At 60.4% G+C, this 21,205-nt stretch overlaps 1 protein-coding gene across 3 annotated transcripts in view; it reads right to left on the bottom strand.

Annotated features, from left to right (window-relative positions):
• Positions 1-21,205, bottom strand: part of CELSR3 (cadherin EGF LAG seven-pass G-type receptor 3) — a 36,129-nt gene that overhangs the window by 4,622 nt on the left and 10,302 nt on the right. Inside the window, exons 2-34 of one of the 3 annotated variants that reach the window (XM_064518966.1) lie at positions 19,967-20,599; positions 18,423-18,645; positions 18,166-18,281; positions 17,113-17,201; positions 16,547-16,704; positions 16,153-16,316; positions 15,572-15,697; positions 15,035-15,204; positions 14,616-14,801; positions 14,343-14,453; positions 13,920-14,088; positions 13,564-13,705; positions 13,249-13,369; positions 12,704-12,887; positions 12,507-12,608; positions 11,906-11,920; positions 10,132-10,226; positions 9,160-9,369; positions 8,055-8,238; positions 7,221-7,370; positions 6,635-6,815; positions 6,153-6,320; positions 5,674-5,800; positions 5,289-5,495; positions 4,622-4,796; positions 4,111-4,223; positions 3,724-3,803; positions 2,925-3,051; positions 2,125-2,238; positions 1,805-1,941; positions 1,611-1,717; positions 501-674; positions 131-331 (exon numbers count right to left, since the gene is read on the bottom strand). In XM_064518966.1, coding sequence (XP_064375036.1) covers positions 131-331; positions 501-674; positions 1,611-1,717; positions 1,805-1,941; positions 2,125-2,238; positions 2,925-3,051; positions 3,724-3,803; positions 4,111-4,223; positions 4,622-4,796; positions 5,289-5,495; positions 5,674-5,800; positions 6,153-6,320; positions 6,635-6,815; positions 7,221-7,370; positions 8,055-8,238; positions 9,160-9,369; positions 10,132-10,226; positions 11,906-11,920; positions 12,507-12,608; positions 12,704-12,887; positions 13,249-13,369; positions 13,564-13,705; positions 13,920-14,088; positions 14,343-14,453; positions 14,616-14,801; positions 15,035-15,204; positions 15,572-15,697; positions 16,153-16,316; positions 16,547-16,704; positions 17,113-17,201; positions 18,166-18,281; positions 18,423-18,645; positions 19,967-20,599 — 5,259 coding nt within the window. Of the gene's footprint in view, positions 1-130; positions 332-500; positions 675-1,610; positions 1,718-1,804; positions 1,942-2,124; positions 2,239-2,924; positions 3,052-3,723; positions 3,804-4,110; positions 4,224-4,621; positions 4,797-5,288; positions 5,496-5,673; positions 5,801-6,152; positions 6,321-6,634; positions 6,816-7,220; positions 7,371-8,054; positions 8,239-9,159; positions 9,370-10,131; positions 10,227-11,905; positions 11,921-12,506; positions 12,609-12,703; positions 12,888-13,248; positions 13,370-13,563; positions 13,706-13,919; positions 14,089-14,342; positions 14,454-14,615; positions 14,802-15,034; positions 15,205-15,571; positions 15,698-16,152; positions 16,317-16,546; positions 16,705-17,112; positions 17,202-18,165; positions 18,282-18,422; positions 18,646-19,966; positions 20,600-21,205 lie in introns of those variants that run through there. The other 2 variants (XM_064518967.1, XR_010391268.1) reach the window with 2 other exon arrangements.

The raw sequence follows: 21,205 nt of genomic DNA, 5'->3' as shown, positions 1-21,205 counted from the left end.
AAACTCCGCTGGGGGAGCTAAGCTGTACCTCCCCAGGGACAGGATAAGACAGATCTCATGTGGAGTCTTCAGGGACACGCAAACCTGAGATGGTCCAGGTGGCCCTTGCCTGCTTGCTGCAGGCTGTTACCTTTTCTTTGCCGCTGGGTCTGGGTGAGGGAGTTCTCGTCCCCGCTGGTCAAGGCCAGGTCCGGCTGGTTATTGTTGGCCGCATCCTTGTTGATGTCAAATCCCAGTTTCCGCTCAGAGCCCCACTTCTGCAGGGAGCAGGGGTGAACCTCACACTCGCCCAGAGCTGGCCAGTACGACATGAGGTCATTGCCATCCACGTCTGGTGAAGAACACAGGGAAACAGGCCCCGGGAAAGAGGGAGAGAACAGTTCTGTGAGGTGTGAATGAGGCCATCACAAGACATGGTCTAATCCCCATGCCCACATACCGCCCTGCAGCACAGGAGACCTGAGCCCACCCTTTCCCCTGCTGGAGCCCCTGGGACTTGCCTTTGGGAGTGGTGTTGGAGGGGTTAGTGAGGAGCCGTTCGCTGTGGGCTGCTCGCTTGAACTGGCGCTGGAAGCGGCCCCGCAGGCGCACGTTCTCCTCGCTCTCCGAGGATGGGATGGAGAGGCTGCGCTCTTCATCCAGAGATAGGTCACTGTCTGAGTCTGAGTCTTGGTCTGTAGGGACACGGCATGGGAAGGGGGGATATTTTGAATAGGGGTGGGTGACGCTTTTCAGCACAAATGGAGAAGGACAAGCTCGTGCTTGTGAGCATCCACTGGTTACATGACAGCATCATAGAAAAACTGAGATGGGGAGAGACGTGGAGGTGTCTGGTCCGAACCCTTCTCAGGGCAGGGCCAGCTGCAACTGGCTGTTCGGCCCCTGAGCCAGCTGGGCTCTAACTGCCTCCAGGACTGGAGATTCCCCTCCTATCTGGGCTCTGTGCCAGGGTTTGACCAGCCTCGTGGGGAAAACAACTTGCCTTATACTTAATCATGGCTCCCCTTGTTACAACCCATGTCAGCTGCCTCTTGCTCCATCTCTGAGCACCTCTGAAAGGAGCCTGGCTCCGTCGTCTCTGCAATCCCCTATGGAGTTGCAGACAGCAATAAACCCCCCGTTTGCCTTCCTTTTCTCCGGCTGAGCAAACCCAGCTCTCCCAGCCTCCCTGCATCCATCTGAGCTCCAGTCCCAACCGCATGGGTGGCGCCCATTGGTCTCGCTCCAGTGGGTCGGTGTCTGCGTGGCACTGGGGAGCCTGGACCTGGGCCCAGCCCTCCTGATACGGTCTCGTGAGTGTTGCGTCGCTGCTGGGAACTACGCACGTCAACAGGGACCTCTCGCCAGCCCGCGTCCCAGCCCCAGGGGCGGAACTTGTCTCCTCCATTTTCAACCCTTTGAAAACTAGCTACGCCCTTTGCCGGGAGCCCAGGAGGCTGCGCTAAGCAACACGGCTGCTGCGTCTCCCTCTCACTGGCAGCGTGCTCAGAGTCACGGCCAGATGTGGAGTGGAGGATGTAACCATGCAGTCAGACCCTGCGCAGGGAACAGTCTGGTTAAGCCAGCATTAATTCAGGACAGGCTGGGTTGGCCCAGGTTTAGGGCCCTACCTCCGCCGGCGTCGCGGTGGAACATGGCCACGTCGAGGTCCGTGGGGCCTGCATGCCCCAGCAGGCTGTGGTCCAGGGCTGAGCCCTGCCGTGCCGTCACGTTGTCTCTGAAAGACAGGATGACTGAGCGATCGCACCGGCACAAGCCTGCGGCTCTGCCCAGGCGCTGCTGGAGCCCCCGCGGCGCTCCCTACCTGAGGTAACCCCGCTGGCTGGAGTGGGTGCGGGCAGAGCGCACGCTGCTCACCGACGAGATGGTGGAGGCCCCCAGGGTGATGCGGATGAGCCCGCTCTCCTCAAACAGCGCGGTGTTGTTGTAGGCATTGGGGCCCTGGCGAGGCGGGGAGAGGCACGGGCTCCGTTAAGGAGCCACCATGGCAGCCATGGGAGACAACCTTCCCTCCTGCACCCACCATGTCCCCCAGAAGAAGGGATGCCCCCATCAATTCTCATTCCCAGCACACAGCAAGTCCCAGCCCCCCAGGACCCAGGCTCTGGGCCCACTCCCACCTACCTGCGCGCTCCTGGCAGCCTCCTCACCCGGCGCCTTCTTGCCGAGGCAGGCCAGCTTCCAGGCCTCCTGCACCTCGTCATTCAGGATGCAGAACAGGACCAGCACGGCCAGGCCCTGGGAAGGAGAGAGGGGAAGAGATGCAGTGAGCCCAAGGCTGGCAGGGTGCTCCACGGTGGGGACAGGAGAGGTGGCGTCTGGCTCCTCTCCAACGCCCTCCGGATGCTCGCCCGCAGCACAGGCTCTGGGCTGGTACCCAGGGCCTGGAGGCCTGGTTCCTCCTTCAAAGCCCAGCGTGTTGGTCCTGGTGGCTGCCAGAGCCTGGTAGGCACCAAAAAGCTCCCCAAGGCCCAGCAGTGCTGACTGTCAGGCCAGCTGCTGTGGGTGAGGAACAGAAAGGGTGTCCCCAGGCAGGCAGTGGCCAAAGCAGGGTCCCCAGCCATGACTCTAGCCCCTCACAGCTCCCTGCAGACAGCTGCACTGGCTGGGGTGGCCGTGGGGGCCGGGAGGACCACAGGGACGCTCTCTTGACCCAAGGCCCAGCAGTGCTGACCCATGCCCATGTGTGTGCACCATACCTCACTAATTCAGTACCTCCTCCACACAGCGCTAAGGGCCTCAAGGAGCCATTGAGCTAGGTGTGATGATGCTCCCTGTCCCTAGCACCCGAGCCTCACTGGAAGGCAGCCGTGGTCCCAGTACAGCCCCTCCACAGGCCTCATGTGGAGGGCAGAGCTTGGTGGAGGAGCACAGAAAGTACCTTCGTCCCCCCAGGCCTCCCCTGGCTGAGGCTGGGCAGTTACCTGTAGACTGCAGAGGACAGTGTAGAGGTAGTGGAAAGCCAGGACACTGTTGTTGACAGCCAAGAGGCCAAAGAGCCAGGTAGTGCTAATAACTAGAAGCAGAACAAAGGAGCTCCGTAACGTCATGCTGGAGAGAGAGAGACAGACAGACAGACAGACACACAAGCACACACACACCAAGAGGTTAGTGCGTGTTGTTAATCTACAGTCTAGTGCTCACAGACAGAGATCCAGAGGGGAAAGCACTCCTGCCCAGCCCTCCACGCTGCGCCCCAGCACAGCACTGTGGGCACACCTCTGCGTAGTGATCTGGCTCCCCCTGCCCCCAGGGCCTTCCCTTCTGGATCACACACGGCAAACACAGGGCCCAAATGACACAGGTCATTTGGAGCTATAGATAGAGGAGCTGAGCCAAGCTGCAGCCTGGCCCGGAAGAAGGGAGAGGATGAGTGAGGAAAGGTTTTAGAAGAAGTGTTCAGAAGAGGAAGAAACAGGCACTGAGAGTCGACAAGGGCAGAGTGTTGAATCCAAGCAGATGTGAGAGACGGCTGTGAGGGCAGGCAGGGAAAGGGACAGGCTGGCAGGACAGCATGGAGATGAGGACGTAGGAACAAGAGGAGAGGATGAAGTTTAGGAATGGTTAACACAGGCACCAGATGAGAGTGGAGAGTGGCTGCAAGGCTGACGCTGATGCACAGAGGAGCACTTGACAATGGAGGAAGAGGGAGGATGGTCACTGGAAATGGTAAAAACTATGAGCAGCAGGAGCCTTACTGGGAGTCTGGCCACCAATACTCACAGAACCGATTTCTTCTTGGTCTCCTTTTGGCCTGGGGAGCAGGACATCTTGGCCACAAGCAGGAACATCACCCCATTCATCTGAAAGTGTTGGCATTGGTTAGAAGCTGTGCAAGGGTGACTCTGGCCTGACACCCCCAACCCAGAGCACAGGCAGACTCCTGGTCTGCCACGCCTGTGTGGACTTCCCTCCCTTCCCTTCTCACCCCGATTCACAGCCTCCTGGGGTTCGGCTGGAGTGAGGAGGGGGCAGAGAGAGGGGCTGTAATTAAGGGAGGACAGTACAGAGAAGGGAGCAGGCATCAGACACCCAGGGAAGAGGCAAGCACCCACGGTGCAGAGAAGGGAGGTGGGAGAGGGCTGTGGGTGAAACAGGACAGGGTTTTACCACAATGACGACAGTAATGGGGCCTGCAAAGCTCCAGACCAGCTTATCATGAATGGAAATCCAGCAGAAGTCAGGGTTCCCGTAGCCCTCAGGATCCAGGCCAACAGCTAGCCCTGGCGGAGGAAGACAGAGGTCAGGTCCAGACCCAGCAGCCTCAGACTTGCCAGAGCCACATCACTGAAACACCCACAGCTGGGAAACCAGGAGACCTTAACCATGAGCTGTGGGGCAGCAGGTGCACCATGCCCACCAGCAAACTGTGGGGAGACACACTGTGAGGTTACTTCTCCCCAGGAGGCAAGACAACAGCTCTTGATATATATGCCCTGGCTGGACAAATCAGCACTGCTCACCGCCAGCACGTGGTCCCACAGGCCCACCCAAACAGCTGCCCATGGCAAGCCCACCCTCTGCTCTCCCCACCAGACAAGTGAGCTGGGCGACACCACAGGAACAGGAGGCTGCTGAGATCCAGTGCTTCTGGCATGGCTGGGGAACAAGTGGCTCCTACCGGTGATGATGGCGGGCACTCCCCAGCCGATGGCATAGTAGAAGCGCATGGCCCCGAAGTTGACGTTGCGGGCTTCAGTCTGCATGCGGTAGATGTGGAGGCCCTGGACGAAGAGCCAGGCGAAGGTAGAGAGGAAGAAGCAGTGAAGGAGGATGGCGATCACAGTGCAGAGGAACTGGGGGAGGCAAAAAGCCACTCAGAGATGGCCCCACTGTGCCAATGCTAACTGCTCTGCCCCACCTCTCCGTATACCCACAGTGGGGGCTGCAAGGCAGGTCCCAGAGGAAATGAGATCCACCCCCGAGGTCCCTTCCCCACCTACACAACTCCAAATGTGTTCAGTGTCTTCCCAGGGGAGCATCTGCTCATTTCTGGTCAGGCTTAGGTCCAGAATCTCACAAACGGACCTTCTTGTGGGTCTACAAACCACCAACGGACTTTCACTTTGGAGGTGGGAAGACAACAGGCTCCAAGATCAGATCACCAAGACACTCAAGATACAGAAGAGCCTGTTTCAGTACATTAACCCCCAGTGTTGCCCCACAGAAACAGTGTGAACATCTTTCACTTCCCAAATCAGGGCTGCTCCTTGCAGCTGGTCAGACTGGGACAGACACAATCCAGGGAATGAAACAAGCCAAACTGTGTGCTTGCTCCTGTCCCACACCTGGTTCTCTGTGCGGTTGATGCCCAGCAGGAAGAGGAGCTCAGAGAAGAAGAGGGTGACTGATATGTTGGAGTGGATGCCACGTGTGTTGGACTTGAGGCCTTTGAGGCAAGTCAGGAAGGAGAAGGTCAGCAGCAGGGCCACCAGGGAGAGAGTCATCAAGGAATAGGTGACAATTGCCAATGTCTCCAGGTCACCTTCCAGTTGCTGCAGCAGGAGAACCAAAGGCAGCATTAGGGGAAGACACATGAAGCCTCCTGAGCTCTCAACCTCTGTGTCCGCCCACGAATTTCCTGCCTGTGCCTGCTTATTCTGGGCACCACATCCAACAGTGCCACTGCCCAGCCTGCCCTCTCCTGCCCGCAACCCCACAGGCTGAGGTTACCTCCCGGTGTGAGCTGTCCATCAGGACCCCGAAGGTGCCAAACTGGGTGCACTGGCAGTGGACATGCGTGACGTTCCTGTACACAAGCTCACAGTCCCTGGCTGTCCAGAAGCCTGATGGGTTGGTCCTGCAGCCACCAAAAAGCAGAGCATGCTTAGAAGAGAGGACGCATGAGTGTGGCATGCAGGGAAGGAATCGCACAGCAGAGGGGCCATCAGCAAGGCTTGTCTATCAGCAGATACAGCTACACTCCCAAATCCAAAATAACAGAGCCAGAGCCCTGCAGGGATCCTACTGTGCCCTGCCAGCAGGAATGAACCCCCTGAGAGAGAGCAGAAATCCCCACGTCCCAATTCTGCCTAGACACACAGCCTTTATCACAGCTGGGGAGGCTCAGGAAACTAGGAGGTGCCTGTAGAAAGCAGCTCAGAGTGAGTGGATCATGGTGTGGGGCTGAGGCCCAGCCACACTCGACTCACGGGTTGGAGTGGTTCCACTGGACGCAGAGAGGTTTGCTCCTGTTGGCTGTCTCCAGCAGGCGAAATTCCAGCATGAGGGGAGTGTCCAGGGGCCCCCGCAGGAAGGTGTGGTTGCTGAACACAGACACACTCACGATGGGGGAGTTCATCACGGGATTCTTAGGGAGCCTGCAAGGAGCCACGGAGTCCTGTCGTCACCAAGCCTGGCTGCGGCAGCCCTGCCCAGGGCTTCCCAGCCACCCAGCACCTCCATCTCAGCAGGAACAGCTCTACCCTGCCCACACCGAGGGATTGGGCAGTGTGGGGCAGAGCAACACCAAGCCAGGAAATGGGCAGAGCACAGCCGGACCATCTGGCTGGGAACCAAACCCAAACCACTGCACACAGGTCTGCGAGAAGGAGCAAAGCAGAGTCCAGACAGCCTCCCTGTGCTGCTGCTTGCAGTCCTTGCTGCCTGGAGGACAAAGGTGAGTGGGACGTACCTGATGCTGCGGCGATCCACCTGGTAGCGTGCAGGGAGCAGCCCCCCCAGCGTGCGGTACATGATGAGGATGACCACGGTGAGTGCGGGCTCAGGCTCTGGCAGCGCCTGCCTCGGAGAGGAGCTCTCCACAGTGTAGTTCCCTTCGCCCCCGGCAAAGGTGGGCACTGCCGTGGGGGCAGCTGAGACACAAGGGATGGTGAGAATGGCCCCACACATCACCCCCAAGGGCCCGAGTGCAGCCTTGCCTGTCAAGGGGGCACCCAAGTGGTGCCCTGATCTGGCCAGACTGGAAGAGGAGGCTAGTGCCTTTCGCACTCCCTAGCCCACAGGATCTGGGTGTTTTTCTCCACCAGCTTTGCCCTGGGCTGCTTAGGACCTCAGAGAGAAGCAGTGCTGGGCTCTGCCAGCAGGAGCAGGGCCCCAGGGCTTGCAAGGCCACCAGGAGCCTTTGGGAGGGAGCAAGAAGCTCTGAGCTCTGGGGGTGACTGATAGATCTCAGACAGAGCCAGGTCTCAGCAGAGGCACACGTCCCCTGCCAGCCATGCTTGCCCATGCTGATCCCTGAGGGATGCTCACACGCTCACCTTCAGCCTTCGGGGGGCTCAGCACAGAGAGCGGCAGCACAACGTGGGTGTGGGGGTCCCAGGCGGGCTGCCCCCGGAAGAGGCTGCTGTGGTAGCGAGGGTAGCGCCGGCGGACGTGGGAGCGGTTCTCCATGCGGTCGATGCTCAGCACTGCAGAGGAGTGAGAGGATGAAAGCCAGCTCTAGGACAGCCACTTGGAGAGCACCATGCTCCAGGGCATCCTGGGTTTGAGGCCATTGGCAAAGGGAGTATACAAGCCATAGGCAGGGATGCAGATGCATCCCCTGCATTTGGGCATGATGTGACATTCTCAAAATTCACAGTGCTCCTTCCCAGCCCAGATCTTGCTCTGCCATGGGACAGGCTGCTTCTGACACCATGCCCTGCAGCTGCTTCACAGAGACTCAGGTAGGACTGGGGGCAAACTGGGAGAGTGCAGCGCACTCCAGGCTCTGCTGGCTCTCGGTGGTGTGCCTACTGCTCCAGGGAGAGACAGGACCAGGACCTCTCCCTGCTTCACTCTCACATTTGTGAGATCTGATAAACTCACAGCTACACACAAATCAGCCTCAGCTGCTCCCTTAACATGGGGGCTAACCTTTCATAAGCAGCTCAAACATATGTTGCATTTAAGATCCCCTTCACTCATCTTCCCATTCAGCAGCACTGCCCTTCGCTCATCACTTTGCGTCCTTTGTCAACACAAAGCTTGCCCAGGTGAGAAGAGGAAAAAACAAACAGGGGAAAACCCTGATTTCAGCCCAGTTTTTTTAAATGAAAAAGTGGCTCCACACCGCTGCAGCTGGGCCCCACGGCCGGCCAGCTCCTACTCACTGATGTTGGGGGTGATGACGCCGACGGGGTTGAGGTAGGTGAGTTTCATGTTGCTGGCCAGCGTGCCCGAGTAGTCCCGCAGCTGCTCCATGAGGCTGGCACTGCCGTGCTCGCTGTACGGCAGCATGGCCCAGTGCTCCCGGTTCTCGGGCGCCAGCACGGAGCTGCCCGCGCGCAGCAGGTTCTGCACCGGAGAGATGTGGGAGTAGGGGGTGAGGGGGCCAGAGCCTTAGGGCTGCGTCCTGACCACCCCCAGGCTGTCAGAGCTGTGCCCTCTGCCCACCTTGCTGTGCCAGGACACAGGGAAGAGGGGTACTTTCTCCCACAACAGGCCACCCTTCTCAAAGGTCATCAGCCAGTGCCTGACCCAGCACTGACTGGAAGAGGTGGGAGCCTCCTCGCAGCCTGCTTGGGGCTTTGTCTCACGCTCATTTGACTCAGGCTCACAACCCACAGTCTAATACAAAGGAAAGATCAACCATCTGCCCATTCTGCCACGGAGACATGGCACCCCCTGCCCTCAGTCATCCCCAGCTCACACAGCAACTAAGGTGGGGAGGGACCTGAAGGTCTCTGGTCCAACCCTTGCCCAAGGCAGGGCCACCTGGATCAAGGCCTCGGCCAGCCAGATTTTGACTATCTCAAAGGATGGAGCTTCCCCCTATATTTGGGCCCTATGAGGTCTGACCACCGCCATGGGGACAACAGCTTGCTTTATACCTAATCACAGCACCCGTTGTTGCAACCTGTGTCTGCTCCCTCTCACCCTTTCACTGGGCACCTCTGAGAAGAGCCTGGCTCTGTCTTCTCTGCATCCCTGCTTTAGGGTGTTGAAGACAGCAATACGACCACTCTTGGCCTTCCTCTCCCCAGGCTTAGCAAAGCTGGCTCCCTCAGCTTCTCCTCGTTCATCCTGCACTCCAGTCCCTATTGGTATCGCTCCAGTGGATCGATGTCTGTGCAGTACAGGGGAGCCTGGACATGGACCCAGCACCCTTGACATGGTCTCACCATCTCTTTGATCCCCACAGAGACCCAGGCTCAGGATAGCTGAGACAGCGCAGCAGCAGCAGAGATGCCACCCAGGTTCAAGGGAAGGACCCACCTCATTGAAGTGGGCATCCTGCGTGGCTGTCAGGCCAAAGCCGCGCTGCCGACTCTCGAAGGCCATGAGGCGGGATAGCAGACGGTAGGTGATGTGCACATCATTGCCAAAGTAGTGGTCCATGTGGTCTGTCACAGCCCGGAGCCGGTGGGCCAGCTTCTTGGCTTCAATTGTGTTGAGTTCAGTCTCATTCCTCTCCAAGCCCTCCAGCTGCCAGCAGGGAGGAAGAAGAGGATTTAACACTGAGTGGGTTCCTCCCTAGAACGCACCACAGCTCCAAGGGAGCAGGATCTGGGATGCTGCAGGCCCCCTGGCCCAGAGACAGTCTCTGAAACCATGACACAAGCTGAGGACATTCACAGTGGTGGCCACTGGGACAGGGTGCATCTCTTGGAGACAACCAGCCTCCAGCAACATCCCAGTGCATTAACTGGGCCAGGCCCAGCTAACTCAGTACCATTCCTGACAGAGGCCAGGGAGAGGAGAGAAAGGACAGGGCAATACTTCTCTGGGAAACTCTCCTGGCTTTAGGTCAGCTACTTGCTTTAAGCATTCAGCCTAGGTCAGAGGTGAGTGTTAGTAAATCTGCCCAGGTATTTCAGAGGGATTTGTCACTGACAAGAGTCTGGGGGCTACAGACACCTCATGGACCAGACATCCCACCAGCTTCAAATAATACAGCTCTGCTCAGGGTATTTGTTTTCCCAAACACTGGATGGGGGGGAAGGACACAGGTCATTTCTGATAGCGACACCCAGAGATCAGACTAAATGAAAGTAAATTCCAGCTCAGATCAATGCCCCACAGACAGGTTTGGTGCAGGAGATGAGAAGAGAAAGGTGCTGAGCACTGTGGCAAAGCCCTCTCTTACTCTAGGTGCCTTGGGAGAGTCAAGCTCTTTGAAATCTGGCAGCGAGCTCTAGTTTGTATTGCTCCTGCCCTGTCAGGACTGCAGACCTACGAGGAGATTACCAGCATGGAGAGTTCCTTGAAGGCAGGCGAAGTGCAGTTGAAGAGATCTGGCTCCAGCCAGCCCTTCTCCTCATCACAGTGTCTGACGGCTGCGCCTGAAACCAGGGGGAATGACAAGTCTGAAATCTGGCACAGGATACACAGCTCCCCCACTGCATCCCCCAGCAGAAACCTTCTGCACCAGCTAACCCTGAAGACCAGCACGGGCAAGTGCCAGGGAGGTCCCGTAACATCCAGGGGCTGCCATCCTGCTCTGAGCCAGCGCTGCCTGTTGCACACTTGATCTGCATGGTCTTTGGAAGCTGCGGCCTGGGCTAACCCCACCCCTCCCACCACGAGCTGGGTTGCTGCGTGTGGTTCAGGACTGCAGCACACCAGGCTCCACCACAGAGGACTGCAAAGAGGAAAGAAGTGACTTGGCAGCACTTGGCCTGGAGAAGACTTTGATTCCTGGTGTGGATGTGTCTGTCTGTCTCAGGGCACATCTGATCCCAAACTGCTAGAGCCCACACGGTCCTGAGCATCCCCCAGCTGCCAGCCTGCAATGCCTGCTGAGGTTGTGCTCCTCTCTGTGGGGCAAGGCTGCCCCAGGAAGATGATACCCGACAGTGGGGCTGGAGAACCTGCCTCGGAGACGAGCCCCTGGAGCCAAGCAGGATGGAGGAGGACCTGTTCAGCAGTGTGGGTGCAATATCCAGCCAAGGCCCCGATCCCTGGCTGGGGTCCCAGCACCACTGGACAACAACAGCGATACCAGCCACAAAGGGATCAGCTATTAACCACCATAAAGAGCGCTGCCAACACCAAGAGCAGTGTCCTGCACGGGCAGCATTACCATGCATACCCTGAATAAGAGAAACCAGGGCGACCCCACTGCACCCAGCAGGACTGTGAGCCAGGCCCTCCCAGGGAAGGGGCCAGGGCAGGGGACCTCACCTAGGGCTGGGGAGGGCAGCAGCAAGCCCAGGGAGAAGAGAGGAAGGCTGGAGTAGACTCCAGTTCCTGCTCAGAAAAGCCCTAGTGCTATCCTGCTCTGTGCTGCCATCTCCAGCTCGCAGCTGTCCTTCCTGGCCACCTTTTCCCCTGGGAATTAACACTGGGATCAGCAGCATTGCAGCTGGGAGCAGCCTCCACGCTGCCGGCCTTCCCCAGGGAGAGCACAGCCCTTCCTCTCCGGCGCCCGTGGCCTGGCTCAGCTGCTGTGCCCCAGGCAGGATCCAGCCCTGGGTCCGTCTGCCTCCCGCTGCCAGCTGGGCAGCAGGCACAGGCCCTTGCACGGAGCGTCCCCAGCAGTTCCTGCCCCCGTCCCAGCTCAATCACACCAAACAGCTCCCCCTTCCTCCAGCCCTCGGCCGTTCCCCCCACCTTGCCTCCCCAGCCAGCTGCACACAGCACACCACCAGCTTCTTCACCCCGGACTAAGCAAGCAGGGATCAGCCCAGGGCAGCCAGTATCCATCCCAGCAGGGAGCAGAGCGCAGACCCTGCTTTGCAGCCTCCCCGGGCCGCCCGGAGCCAGGGCTGCAGGCTAAGGACAGGGGGTGGCAGGGGCCGCATGCGGCTGCAGCTGGGTTTGTGCTGGTGAGTGTGGCAGGAGCAGGGAAGCAGCACGTGGGAGCGGTGAGGGCAGGCAAAGCGCTGGGAAGACACTCAGCAGCTCCAGAAGCAGCAGGGAAAGCACAGGGCTGTGCGGGGTGCCAGGCAGGGAGTGGGGAGGGAAAGCCACGCGGCACAGCCCTTGCAACATAGGGGGAAGGAGGTGGGAACAACCTTACCTGCACCCCGCAAACCTGAGCACGGAGGGCGAGAGAACCGGGGAGAGAAGCGACAACAGTTAGGAGCCGAACCTGCCTCCTCCTGGGGCGAACGGCTGGAGAAGGACAGGGTTTGTATTGTCCCCTGGGGCTCGCGCTGCCCTACAGTCCCGCACACCCTGCTGCCACCTTTGCCATCACCATGGGCTGCCTCCTCCAACTCGGGCTGTGGCTTCTGTCTGAGACACTCACCTAATGCCACGCTGTGCCCTGCTACCCTCACAGTGCCACCGAGGGCAGGGCGGCGCAGCAGCGAGGCGCTGGGGCGCCGAGCTGCCGTTCCAGGCCTGACCCCAGGCTCAGACCCGCTGAAACCAAAAATCAGCGGGGAAAAGGTGGAGACAGAGGGCCTAGATCCCGTGGCCTGCTCCCAGCCCCGTGCGACTCCCCTATTCTCCCCCAGGCTGGAGTATTTTCTCCTCCATCTTCCTTCTCCCAGCCCTCCAGCCCAGCTAGGCGAGACCGGGACAGTGCTAGAAGGGGGTGATCTTGCCAAGGCTGCTACAGCCCCAGCACTTCAGCCAGCTTCTCCCCTCCCCTCCCCATCGCATCCCTCACTCACCCAAGGAGCCTTTGGGACACAGCACCGCAGCCGAGAAGCCAAACTTGGTCTGGGGCCACCACACACCTGCTTTCAGGCTTTTGGGGCAGCCGTCGTAGAGCACTGTGGACACACACACCCCCCGAGGGGCCCGGTTACAGGCGGAGATGGCTTATGCCAAGCCCCGCACCGCCAGCTCCCCGCCGCGCCTCACTCACCCTCGCAGCCGCTGGGCGTCACCTCGGCGAAAGGGCTGTCACAGCTGTTGCACTGGCGCCCGATGACGCCGGGCCTGCAGTGGCACCGGCCCGTCTCCTTGTCACAGGAGCGCGAGGAGGAGCCCACGGGGTAGCAGTCACAAGGCAGGCAGGTGTCGCTGCCTTTTGGGCGGTAGTGGAAGTCCTGGGGGGAGAGGGGCACAGACATCAGACAGCCGTGGGGACGGCAGCAGAGACAGGGGAAGTGCTAGGGCACAGGCAGGGGAAGAAAAGGGCCAGGCTCTCCTCACAGGGCTGCACATGAGCTCAGCAGAGACTTGTCACAGATATGCCCATTTGCAAGCACCCCACTGTCACCTCCTTGGGCCAGGGGGGCCACACTGCAGTGCTGGGCAGGGACCAAGCCCAGAGGCACCCAGGCCTTCCTTGTCTGTAGGCCAGGAGCACAAAGCAGGGCCTGGCAGCTGCCAGGACAAGGAACAGCATGGGGGGACAAGCAGGGCTCTAGGGGCGCAGGCGGGCCACGGGTCACAGCTGCCCCTCACCTTGCAGTGGCACTGCCCGTTGGTTTTATTGCAGTCAGGGTCGAAGCCCTTGTTCACATCGCAGTTACATGGCCCACAGGTGGGGTTCCCCCACCAGCCCTTTGGGCACTGCTGGTCCATCCTAGGGAGAAAAAAACCCTGATGTTACAAGAGCCAAATTCCCTGGGCCTCTTTGCCGCACACCAGCCAAGCCACCCAGCAGCTCACAAGGAGCAGGGTGGCACCAAGGGGCCCCCGCTTGCATGGCTGGGAGGGGAAGGTGGCACAGAGCCAGGCTCCAGAGGGCAGGGCCCTGCCCTGCGCCCCACATCTCACCTGTGCTCACAGTACTGCCCAAAAAAGTTCCCTCCACACTCGCACACGTAGCCCAGGGGTGAGCCCGGCTTGCGGCGACACACTGACTTGTTCTTGCAGGGGTTCAGGTGACACACATCCACGCAGTCCCCTCCATAGTACCCTGAGGCATGGACACAGAGCACCATATAAAGCAAGCATGTTCCCCCAGAGAGGGGTCAGAGCAACAAGAGCATCTGAGGGAATTTCTGGGCAAATGACTCGCCCAAGGGAGGGCAGGAGAGCAGCCATGGGCCAGGCTGCGGGAGTCACAAAGGCCAAAGGAGAAGACACACAGTGCGGAGAGCGAAAGGGTGGCAGAGCGCTGCCGGCCCTACCTGGCTGGCACACACAGGAGTAGCTCTGCCACTCGTCCTTGCAGATGCTGTTGGCTGGACAGGGGCTGGAGTCGCAGGGACTTGGCACATTGCAGCCAGCCTCCACCCTCAGGGCATGGCTGGGCTTGGGCAGCGCAGTCCCAGTGGCACTGTCACCTAGTCGCACGCCCTGTGACACAGGAGAGGAATTCACAGTGAAGCCGGGGCAGACACGCGAGGCCCCTGTTCTCCTGCCCTCCCCAAGCCCCTGAGGGCAGCCACCTCCCATCACCTACTGCTGTGCTAGCACATGGATCCCCACAGCACCTCGGACCCCTGAACACTCAGAGGGTGAGTGTCACCAGCAGGACAGATGTTCGCAGTAACTGCCAGACCTGCGTTTCCATCTCTCTGTGGTGGGAAGGCTCAGAGCAATGGACTCACCTGTATGCAGCCCCTCAGCCCGTTCTGCACCTCGCCAGAGCTCAGGATTCCCCCCACATGCAGGTGTTTCACCTTCAGGCCGTGCAGTTCGTTTCCAACAACCACTGTGTCCTGCAGAAAGAAGAGGAGTAACGTGGGGCCACTGGCATCATCCCTGCCCCATCAGCCTGCAGGTGCCAGCCCGCCCTAAGGGCACAAAGGCGTGACCAGGCCCACGTATGCAGAGCATCCCCACAGCTCCTGTCCTGGGGCTGCCGTCCCCACCACTCATACCTGGTAAAGCCCAAAGTCCAGGGTGAGGGTGATGATGTAGCGTGAGTCTCGCCCACTGCGGACGTCCCGCAGCTCCAGCTGGAGGTCGTGCCATCTCCCGTCGCTGAGCCGCAGCTGATCCAGTATGAGGCTGGTGCTGCGCCCAGACCCCCTGCTCACCATGAAGGAGAGCAGGCCCCCAGCCAGCTGCAGAGAGGGAACCAGCAATGGCAGCAGTCAGCAAAGCCCTGGCCACCTCTGGCCACTTCCAACCTACCCTCCTGTGAGCTCTGGGCATGGGGAGGAGGGCCCAGCCCTGCTAAACACCTCTCCCCACAACCACCCACTGCTTGGGCTGGAGCCCTCCCGCTTTCGTTGGGCGGGTGGCAGGAGAGCCTGGGGCATGGGTGCTGTAGCTGAGGCTGGGGCCACGGCCCTACCTGGCACAGCAGGGTGGTGTACTGGCCGGCATGAGCCTGCAGAAGCACCCCGTCCGGCTGGCGCGTCCGAAATGCCAGCCCCAGGTACCACGGCACTGAGATCTTCACATCTGCCTTAAAGTCCCAGGTCAGGATGCTGTTGCCCTGGAAATAGTGGGCATGGTGCATGGCTGGAAAGGAAAGCGGAGGTGAGGAGGAAGGATGGGGACTGTCTGCTTCTGCTCTGGGCTTTTCCTCACATATTGATTGCAGTGCAAAGGCCACAGCCATTGCAGACTCAGGAGGGACAGTGAGTAGCACATGCTGCTGGCTGAGTGACACCAGGACCTGCCTGCAGCAGTACTGCTCTCCCTGATCTCGGAGTTGCCATGGCTCCAGGCACAGCAATTTTCCAAGTGCTGGTGACACTATACACAGAGCACTAAATGCAGTGACAACATACCTAGCTCATCTCACAGGTCCCCTTCACCCTGCTTTCACAGCAATCCCAGCACCATGTCCCACCCTGCCCACGTCCAGCAGCCCCCGCTCACTCACGGTGGCGGCAGTCCTTGCCCCCAAAGCCAACAGGGCAGAGGCAGGAGTAGGTCCCCCAGCTGACGGAGCAGGTGCCGCCGTTCTTGCAGGGACTTGAGTCGCAGAAGGAGTGCTTGGCGTGGCAGCCTGGAGGTATCAAAGTCACCCGCATCAGCCTCAACCTCCTCTCCACCTCCCCCAGCCAGCATGGGGAGACACCACCGCCCCCCATGGCCCTTCCCCTGGCTGCCAAGGGGCAGGCACAGCCGCTGGGCCTCTCAGCACAGGCCCTGCCTGCTCAGGGACAAGCATAAAGGCACTGTCACTGCTCCTCATGTCGGGAGAAAGACACTGCAGAGCTGGTCCGACTCCTGGCAGCATCTTCCAGAGAGGCTGGCTCTGCCGGCCCGGCACACAGGATCAGGAGACACTCCCAGGACATTAGCTGGGGTGGGGGCTGGCTGATTTAGGGGGATCCGTTAGCCCCCCTCCCATGGGAAGCTGCTCGGCTCCGGCCATACTGCCATGTCGCTCTTGCAGCCCGGCAGTGCCGCGGGGTGAGCAGGAGGGGGAAATCGCAGGGCAGGGCCCAGCAAGGGTACCTGCAGCAGTTCCGTTGTTGGCGATGTAGGAGGCCAGGTCAATGCGTTTGCTGTCGATGTACAGGTCCCTCATGCATCCCACAAAGTCCCGGTGAGTGACGGGGAAGTTTTCAGGCAGGTTTGGAACCCCTCCAAGGAGCAAGGGGCCTGTGAGGTCCAGGGACCTGCAAGGAGAGAAGCCCAGAGGTGTAAGATCCACAATGGCCTCAGGCCGGCCAGCCAGCTCTCCTCTGTGAGAGGCTGGAAGGGGACATCTCCCCAGGGACAGGCACATGCAGCCAAGGACCTGGAACTACAGCTCTGCCAGATGTGACAGATTGACTCCACTGGGAACCTAGGTGTCCTGCTCCTCTCCCCCTCCCAGCTGTGCCCAGCAGATCCCCAAGGAACTCACTTCTTCGAGCTGGACTGCACGCCCTCCGCAGCACAGGAGTAGTTCCCGATCTCGCTGCCAAACTGCAGGGCCACCGAGGCATCACATTTGTCCACTGTCAGGATGGCCACCTTGTCCTTGGAGGGGCCCTGCACCACTCCCAGGGTGCTGACCTTGGGCTGAAACCAAACGCCAGGCATTAGAGGCACATGTCCCCCCCCAGACAGCCTCACACAACAGCAGCGACAGGGCTGTGGCCCAGGCACTGCTCCGCTGCCACACGCACAAGCGAACCCCAAGGGATGTCTCTGGCCAAGCAGAGCAAACAGGGCTGGAGACAGACACTGCTGAGGACACAGCACGGAGCACATTGCCGCGGCCTCCAAGCCTGGTCTTCAGGGCTAATTACTCTCTATGCCCAGCTGTGTCCTCCGCTGCACCCATCGCACAGGACAGATAATGCTCTCTGCCTACCCCATGGGGCAGAGCTGGAGAAAAGGAGGATCAGAGCCGCTTGTGCCACAAAAGCAAATGGCCCCATGGGGAGAGACCCATGCGCATGGGGGGACAGGCAGGGGCACACGTACCTTGTTGTAGTAGTGGAGCTGCAGCGTGTGCCACTGCCCGTCGCTCACACCCCCGGGCAGGTACGGGCTCACCACTGTGCTCGACTCTCCTGCAGGGACAGGGATTAAACGATGTGCTGCCCCCTCTTACAAGCACGTCGCACTGCAAACAGCCTTGCACGGGGTGCAGAACAGATTCCAAGACACCAGTTCGGCGCACTGTCCCTGCCTGACGTGGCATTGTGCAAGGAACAGGGCAGGAGGGAAACCACAGCCCTGGGGATGGCAGCTAGCAGCCCCCAGGACCCCAGGACAGCTGTCTCGGTCCAGGCTGAATTCCTTGCACTTTGCTGGCTGCCATCCGGTGTGCCTGGCATCGTGCGTCCGGCCCCACCCCAGCCCTCGACCCCTACAGAGCCCCTCACTCCACCCCGGGATGGTTTCCCCATGCCTCATCACCCCAGTCCTTCCCTGGATAAACTCCCTCGATTCATCAGCAGAAAGAGGCTCTGTTTGCTCCGGCCGAGCCATCAGCTGAATGCTGTCAGGCTCCTTCCCTCCAGCTGACAGATGGGACCCTCAATATCAGTGCAGGGGACATCCCTGTCATCAGTCACCCACCTGGCACTGCTTTCCAGCTTGCTATTTTTCTAGCAGAGGCCTTGGAAGAGAAACCTCCCTCATACATAATCTTCCCGGCCACCTATCTGCTGCTGGGCGAAATCCTGAGGAGCTCAGCAGAGCCAGGGCAGTGGCGGGATGGCCACGCGGCACTGTGCACGGGGAGAGGAGAGCAACGCCGTCCCCCCAGGTGTTAGCACGAGGGCCCAGCACCCCCAGCAGCTGATCCTGATGCCCTTCAGGAAGCCCGCAGCGGGAACAGCAGTGGCACGATGCAGCGGGGCTGGGGCTGAGGGGATAATGAACACCCTCCCAACAGGGTCCTCATCTCCCTCCCTCCCAACCACATCCCCCTTACCATGGGCTCGAGGCTGCACCGAGCTCGGCCGGCTCAGAGCAGGCCTTCGCCAGCTCCCACGGCACACATCCCATGACGCGAAGGACCAAGCCTACCTGTGGAGTATTTCAGCTGGAGCTGCCCCTCGATGATCTCCACCGCCAGGAAGTCGTGCCTCTCGTTCAGGCGCCCGTTGTAGAGCAGGAGGCCGCTGGGCTCCAGAGTGCTAAACCTGGGGTGAGAGAAGGAGCAGGGTGTGCACCGGGAGCAGGCAGAGATGCCCGCTCTCCCACGGCACGCACCGGCACAGGCCGCGCAGGGCAGCATCACAGCACGGGGACGGGGCGGGACGCGGAGGCAGGAGAGCACTCACGAGAGGGCGAGGGTGAGGTGGAAGCGCTGGCGCAGGCCCCGGAACATGACGAAGGAGCGCGGCGGGAAGGAGCGCGTGGACACCTCGCAGAGCGGCGCCTCGAAGCCGCCCGCCGGGCACTGGCAGCGGAAGCCCCCGTCGGCGCCGTTGGTGCAGGTGCCCCCGTTGCGGCAGACGCCGGGCGTGCAGCGCCCCGAGCGGCTGTCCACTTCGCAGTTCTCGCCTGGCGGGGGGGCGAAATGGGAGGCCCTAGCACCTGCGCTGATGGGACCCCAACTCCAGCAGAAGGGGCAAGTTTGGACCAGGATGATGTGAGAATGGGACAGGAGGGGACTTGTCACAACAGGGCTGGGCAAAGTCCCAAGGGTGGAGAGGTGAGAAGCTGGGCTCGACTCCCCCCATCCAAAATGCCTCGGGACGGGCTGATCTCCACAGCTATCTGGATGGCAGTGCAGCCAGCCTCTTTACCCATGCCATCCCCGCAGCGCGCAGAGAACCGCTCAGCTGCAATCCTGCGCCCCAGGCCCTGTTCCCATTACTTGCTCGGTGGCACATGGGGAGGATGCGGAGACAGCATGAAGTGACAGGGAAACGAGCTCATTAACCCTTCTGCTAATGGCTGTTCACGCTTCAAATGCCGGGGGTTAATTACCACTGACTCTGCTTATCTCACCAGGATCCACCGACGGGAGAGCGGCTCCACCGCAGCCATCTGCTGCCGCGCTCCCCTGCCTCGTGCAGTGCCTGCTGGCAGGGAGAGCGCGGCAGGGCTGCTCCCTCCTCGTAGCCACAGGCCACCTTCCCTCGCCCCTCGTTGACAGTAGCCAGGCATAGGCACGGGTCTCCACAGCCTGGTGGGGGCTTGGGGCAAGAAGACACTGGCTTCCCCACCCAGGGATTCACCCGCAGCTGGTCTGTGCCCACCTGTATCAGATCCTCCCTGGTGGGGCAGCTGGGCCCAGCCTCCCCCTCCCAAATGGTGGGTTCACCAGAGTTAAACATAAGGACCCCAAGAGCACCAGCCCTTGCCAAGCAAGACCAGAGTCGTCAGGAGAGCCACCAGCACCCCCAGCTCCCTGTGACAGCTCTGCCCCGGGCAGTCCTGGTCTCATGCATCCCAGTCTGGGCACAGCTTTGTCTTCCTGCTCCGAGGACAAAGCTGTCCTGGTGAGGAGGTGGTAGCCAGAGTCCTCAAGAGTCCTCCGTGGCACCTACTTACGAGACATTTCTATAGCAACCTCAGCCCTGTGCATCCAGCACTATGGAAACAGCGAGCGCAGGGAGCAGAGCCAGACCTCTGCGGCCCGGCAGGCCGCAGCGAGGGGCTCCATCACCCGCAGCTGGGCTGGGGAGAGCGCCCTGCCGTGGCGTGAACTGTCCTGAGCTCCAGGGCAAGCCACATCTCACAAATCCAGACCTGTGTGAAGTACCTGACCTAGCAGGTCCCAACCATCCCAACGCAGAAGCTGCCCAGGACAGACAGCAACCCCAGGAGACCAGCTCACCCAGGGAGCCCCCACCCGTGCCCCAGCCACGGCACTCACCGCTGAAGGGCTGGTGGCAGACACACGTGTAGCCCCCCTCCTTGCGGGTGCAGACCCCACCGTTGAGGCAGGGGTTGGAGTAGCAGAGGTTGATCTCCGTTTCGCAGTAGTCCCCAGTGAAGCCCTGAGGGCAACGGCACCGCAGGCCAGCAATGGGGTGGATGGGCCGGAAAAGGGTGGAGGGGGAGGCGATGAAGGGGGCCGAGCTGTCAAACTTGAGGACGGAGATGCACTTCATGTAGTTCTGGCAGGGCTCCCGCAGACAGACATTGTCGTCAAAGGGCAGCACCTCCAGCATGGAGGCACCTGTCAGTGCCATGCGCTTCATGTACAGCTGCTCCTGCAGCTCCTCTGAGCTGAAGTAGTGCCCACCCCGCGGTGCCAGGGCCGAGAAGCTGACATTGAGCACTGTGCCGCCCACGTCTGTGTCATTCTGGATGTTGAAGATGAAGACGTCCTCCTTGGGTGTCGCGAGCACGGTGGCCACCCCTTCCAGAAAAGTGGCCAGCAGTGGGGAGAGGAAGCGCTCCTGCCACATGTTCTCCAGCCGCACCGTGATGCTGTTGGCCAACATCTCCTCCGTGATGATGATCACCCGCAGGACGCACTGGGCTGTCACGCTGTGGATCCCGTCTGCAGGAGGGAACAGGGACATGCTGCGGGTCTTGCTTGGAGGTCCTCCTCCCTCCCACCCCAGGGCAGGGCCTCCCAGCCCAGTGCAGCCGCAAAAGGTCTGAGTCCTCAGCTGGGGCAGCTGTAGCTTGGAGGCAGCTTGGAGCCATGACACAGGGAGGGTAGCAGGCTGCCACCCACCCTCACCTCGCTGGGCTCAAGGGCGAGCTCTCTGAGTGGTTACGCTTTCTCCCATGCCTCAGGCTCTCCACTGAGATAACCCTCAGGTTTTCCCCATTCTGGATCTAGGCAGCAAACTGAGCTCCCATGAACAGGGATGCTGGAAAGAAACAGGCAGAAGAGAGGCCCAGCAGGAGGCTGAGCAAACACAGGAGCTGATGCCAAGGCCCGGGGTGCTTTACTTCCCCGCGGTGCCCTGACCTCCCATCTGACTCCTCCGTGCTGCCTTTCCTGCGCTCTCTTCCTGCCTTTTCTTTCCTCTGTCCCCTAGGGTCTCCACGGCTTTTGTGCCCATCTCCCTGCTTCCCCCCTTCTCACCATCTGCTCCCCTTCTCTTCCTCCCTCATCCCATCTCCGGTTTGTTTAATTCTCTTTAATCTTTATTTT

This window comes from Dromaius novaehollandiae, chromosome 12 (assembly GCF_036370855.1).
Source record: "Dromaius novaehollandiae isolate bDroNov1 chromosome 12, bDroNov1.hap1, whole genome shotgun sequence".
Lineage (NCBI taxonomy): Eukaryota > Metazoa > Chordata > Aves > Casuariiformes > Dromaiidae > Dromaius > Dromaius novaehollandiae.
This window is presented reverse-complemented; position numbering and strand designations above follow the sequence as displayed.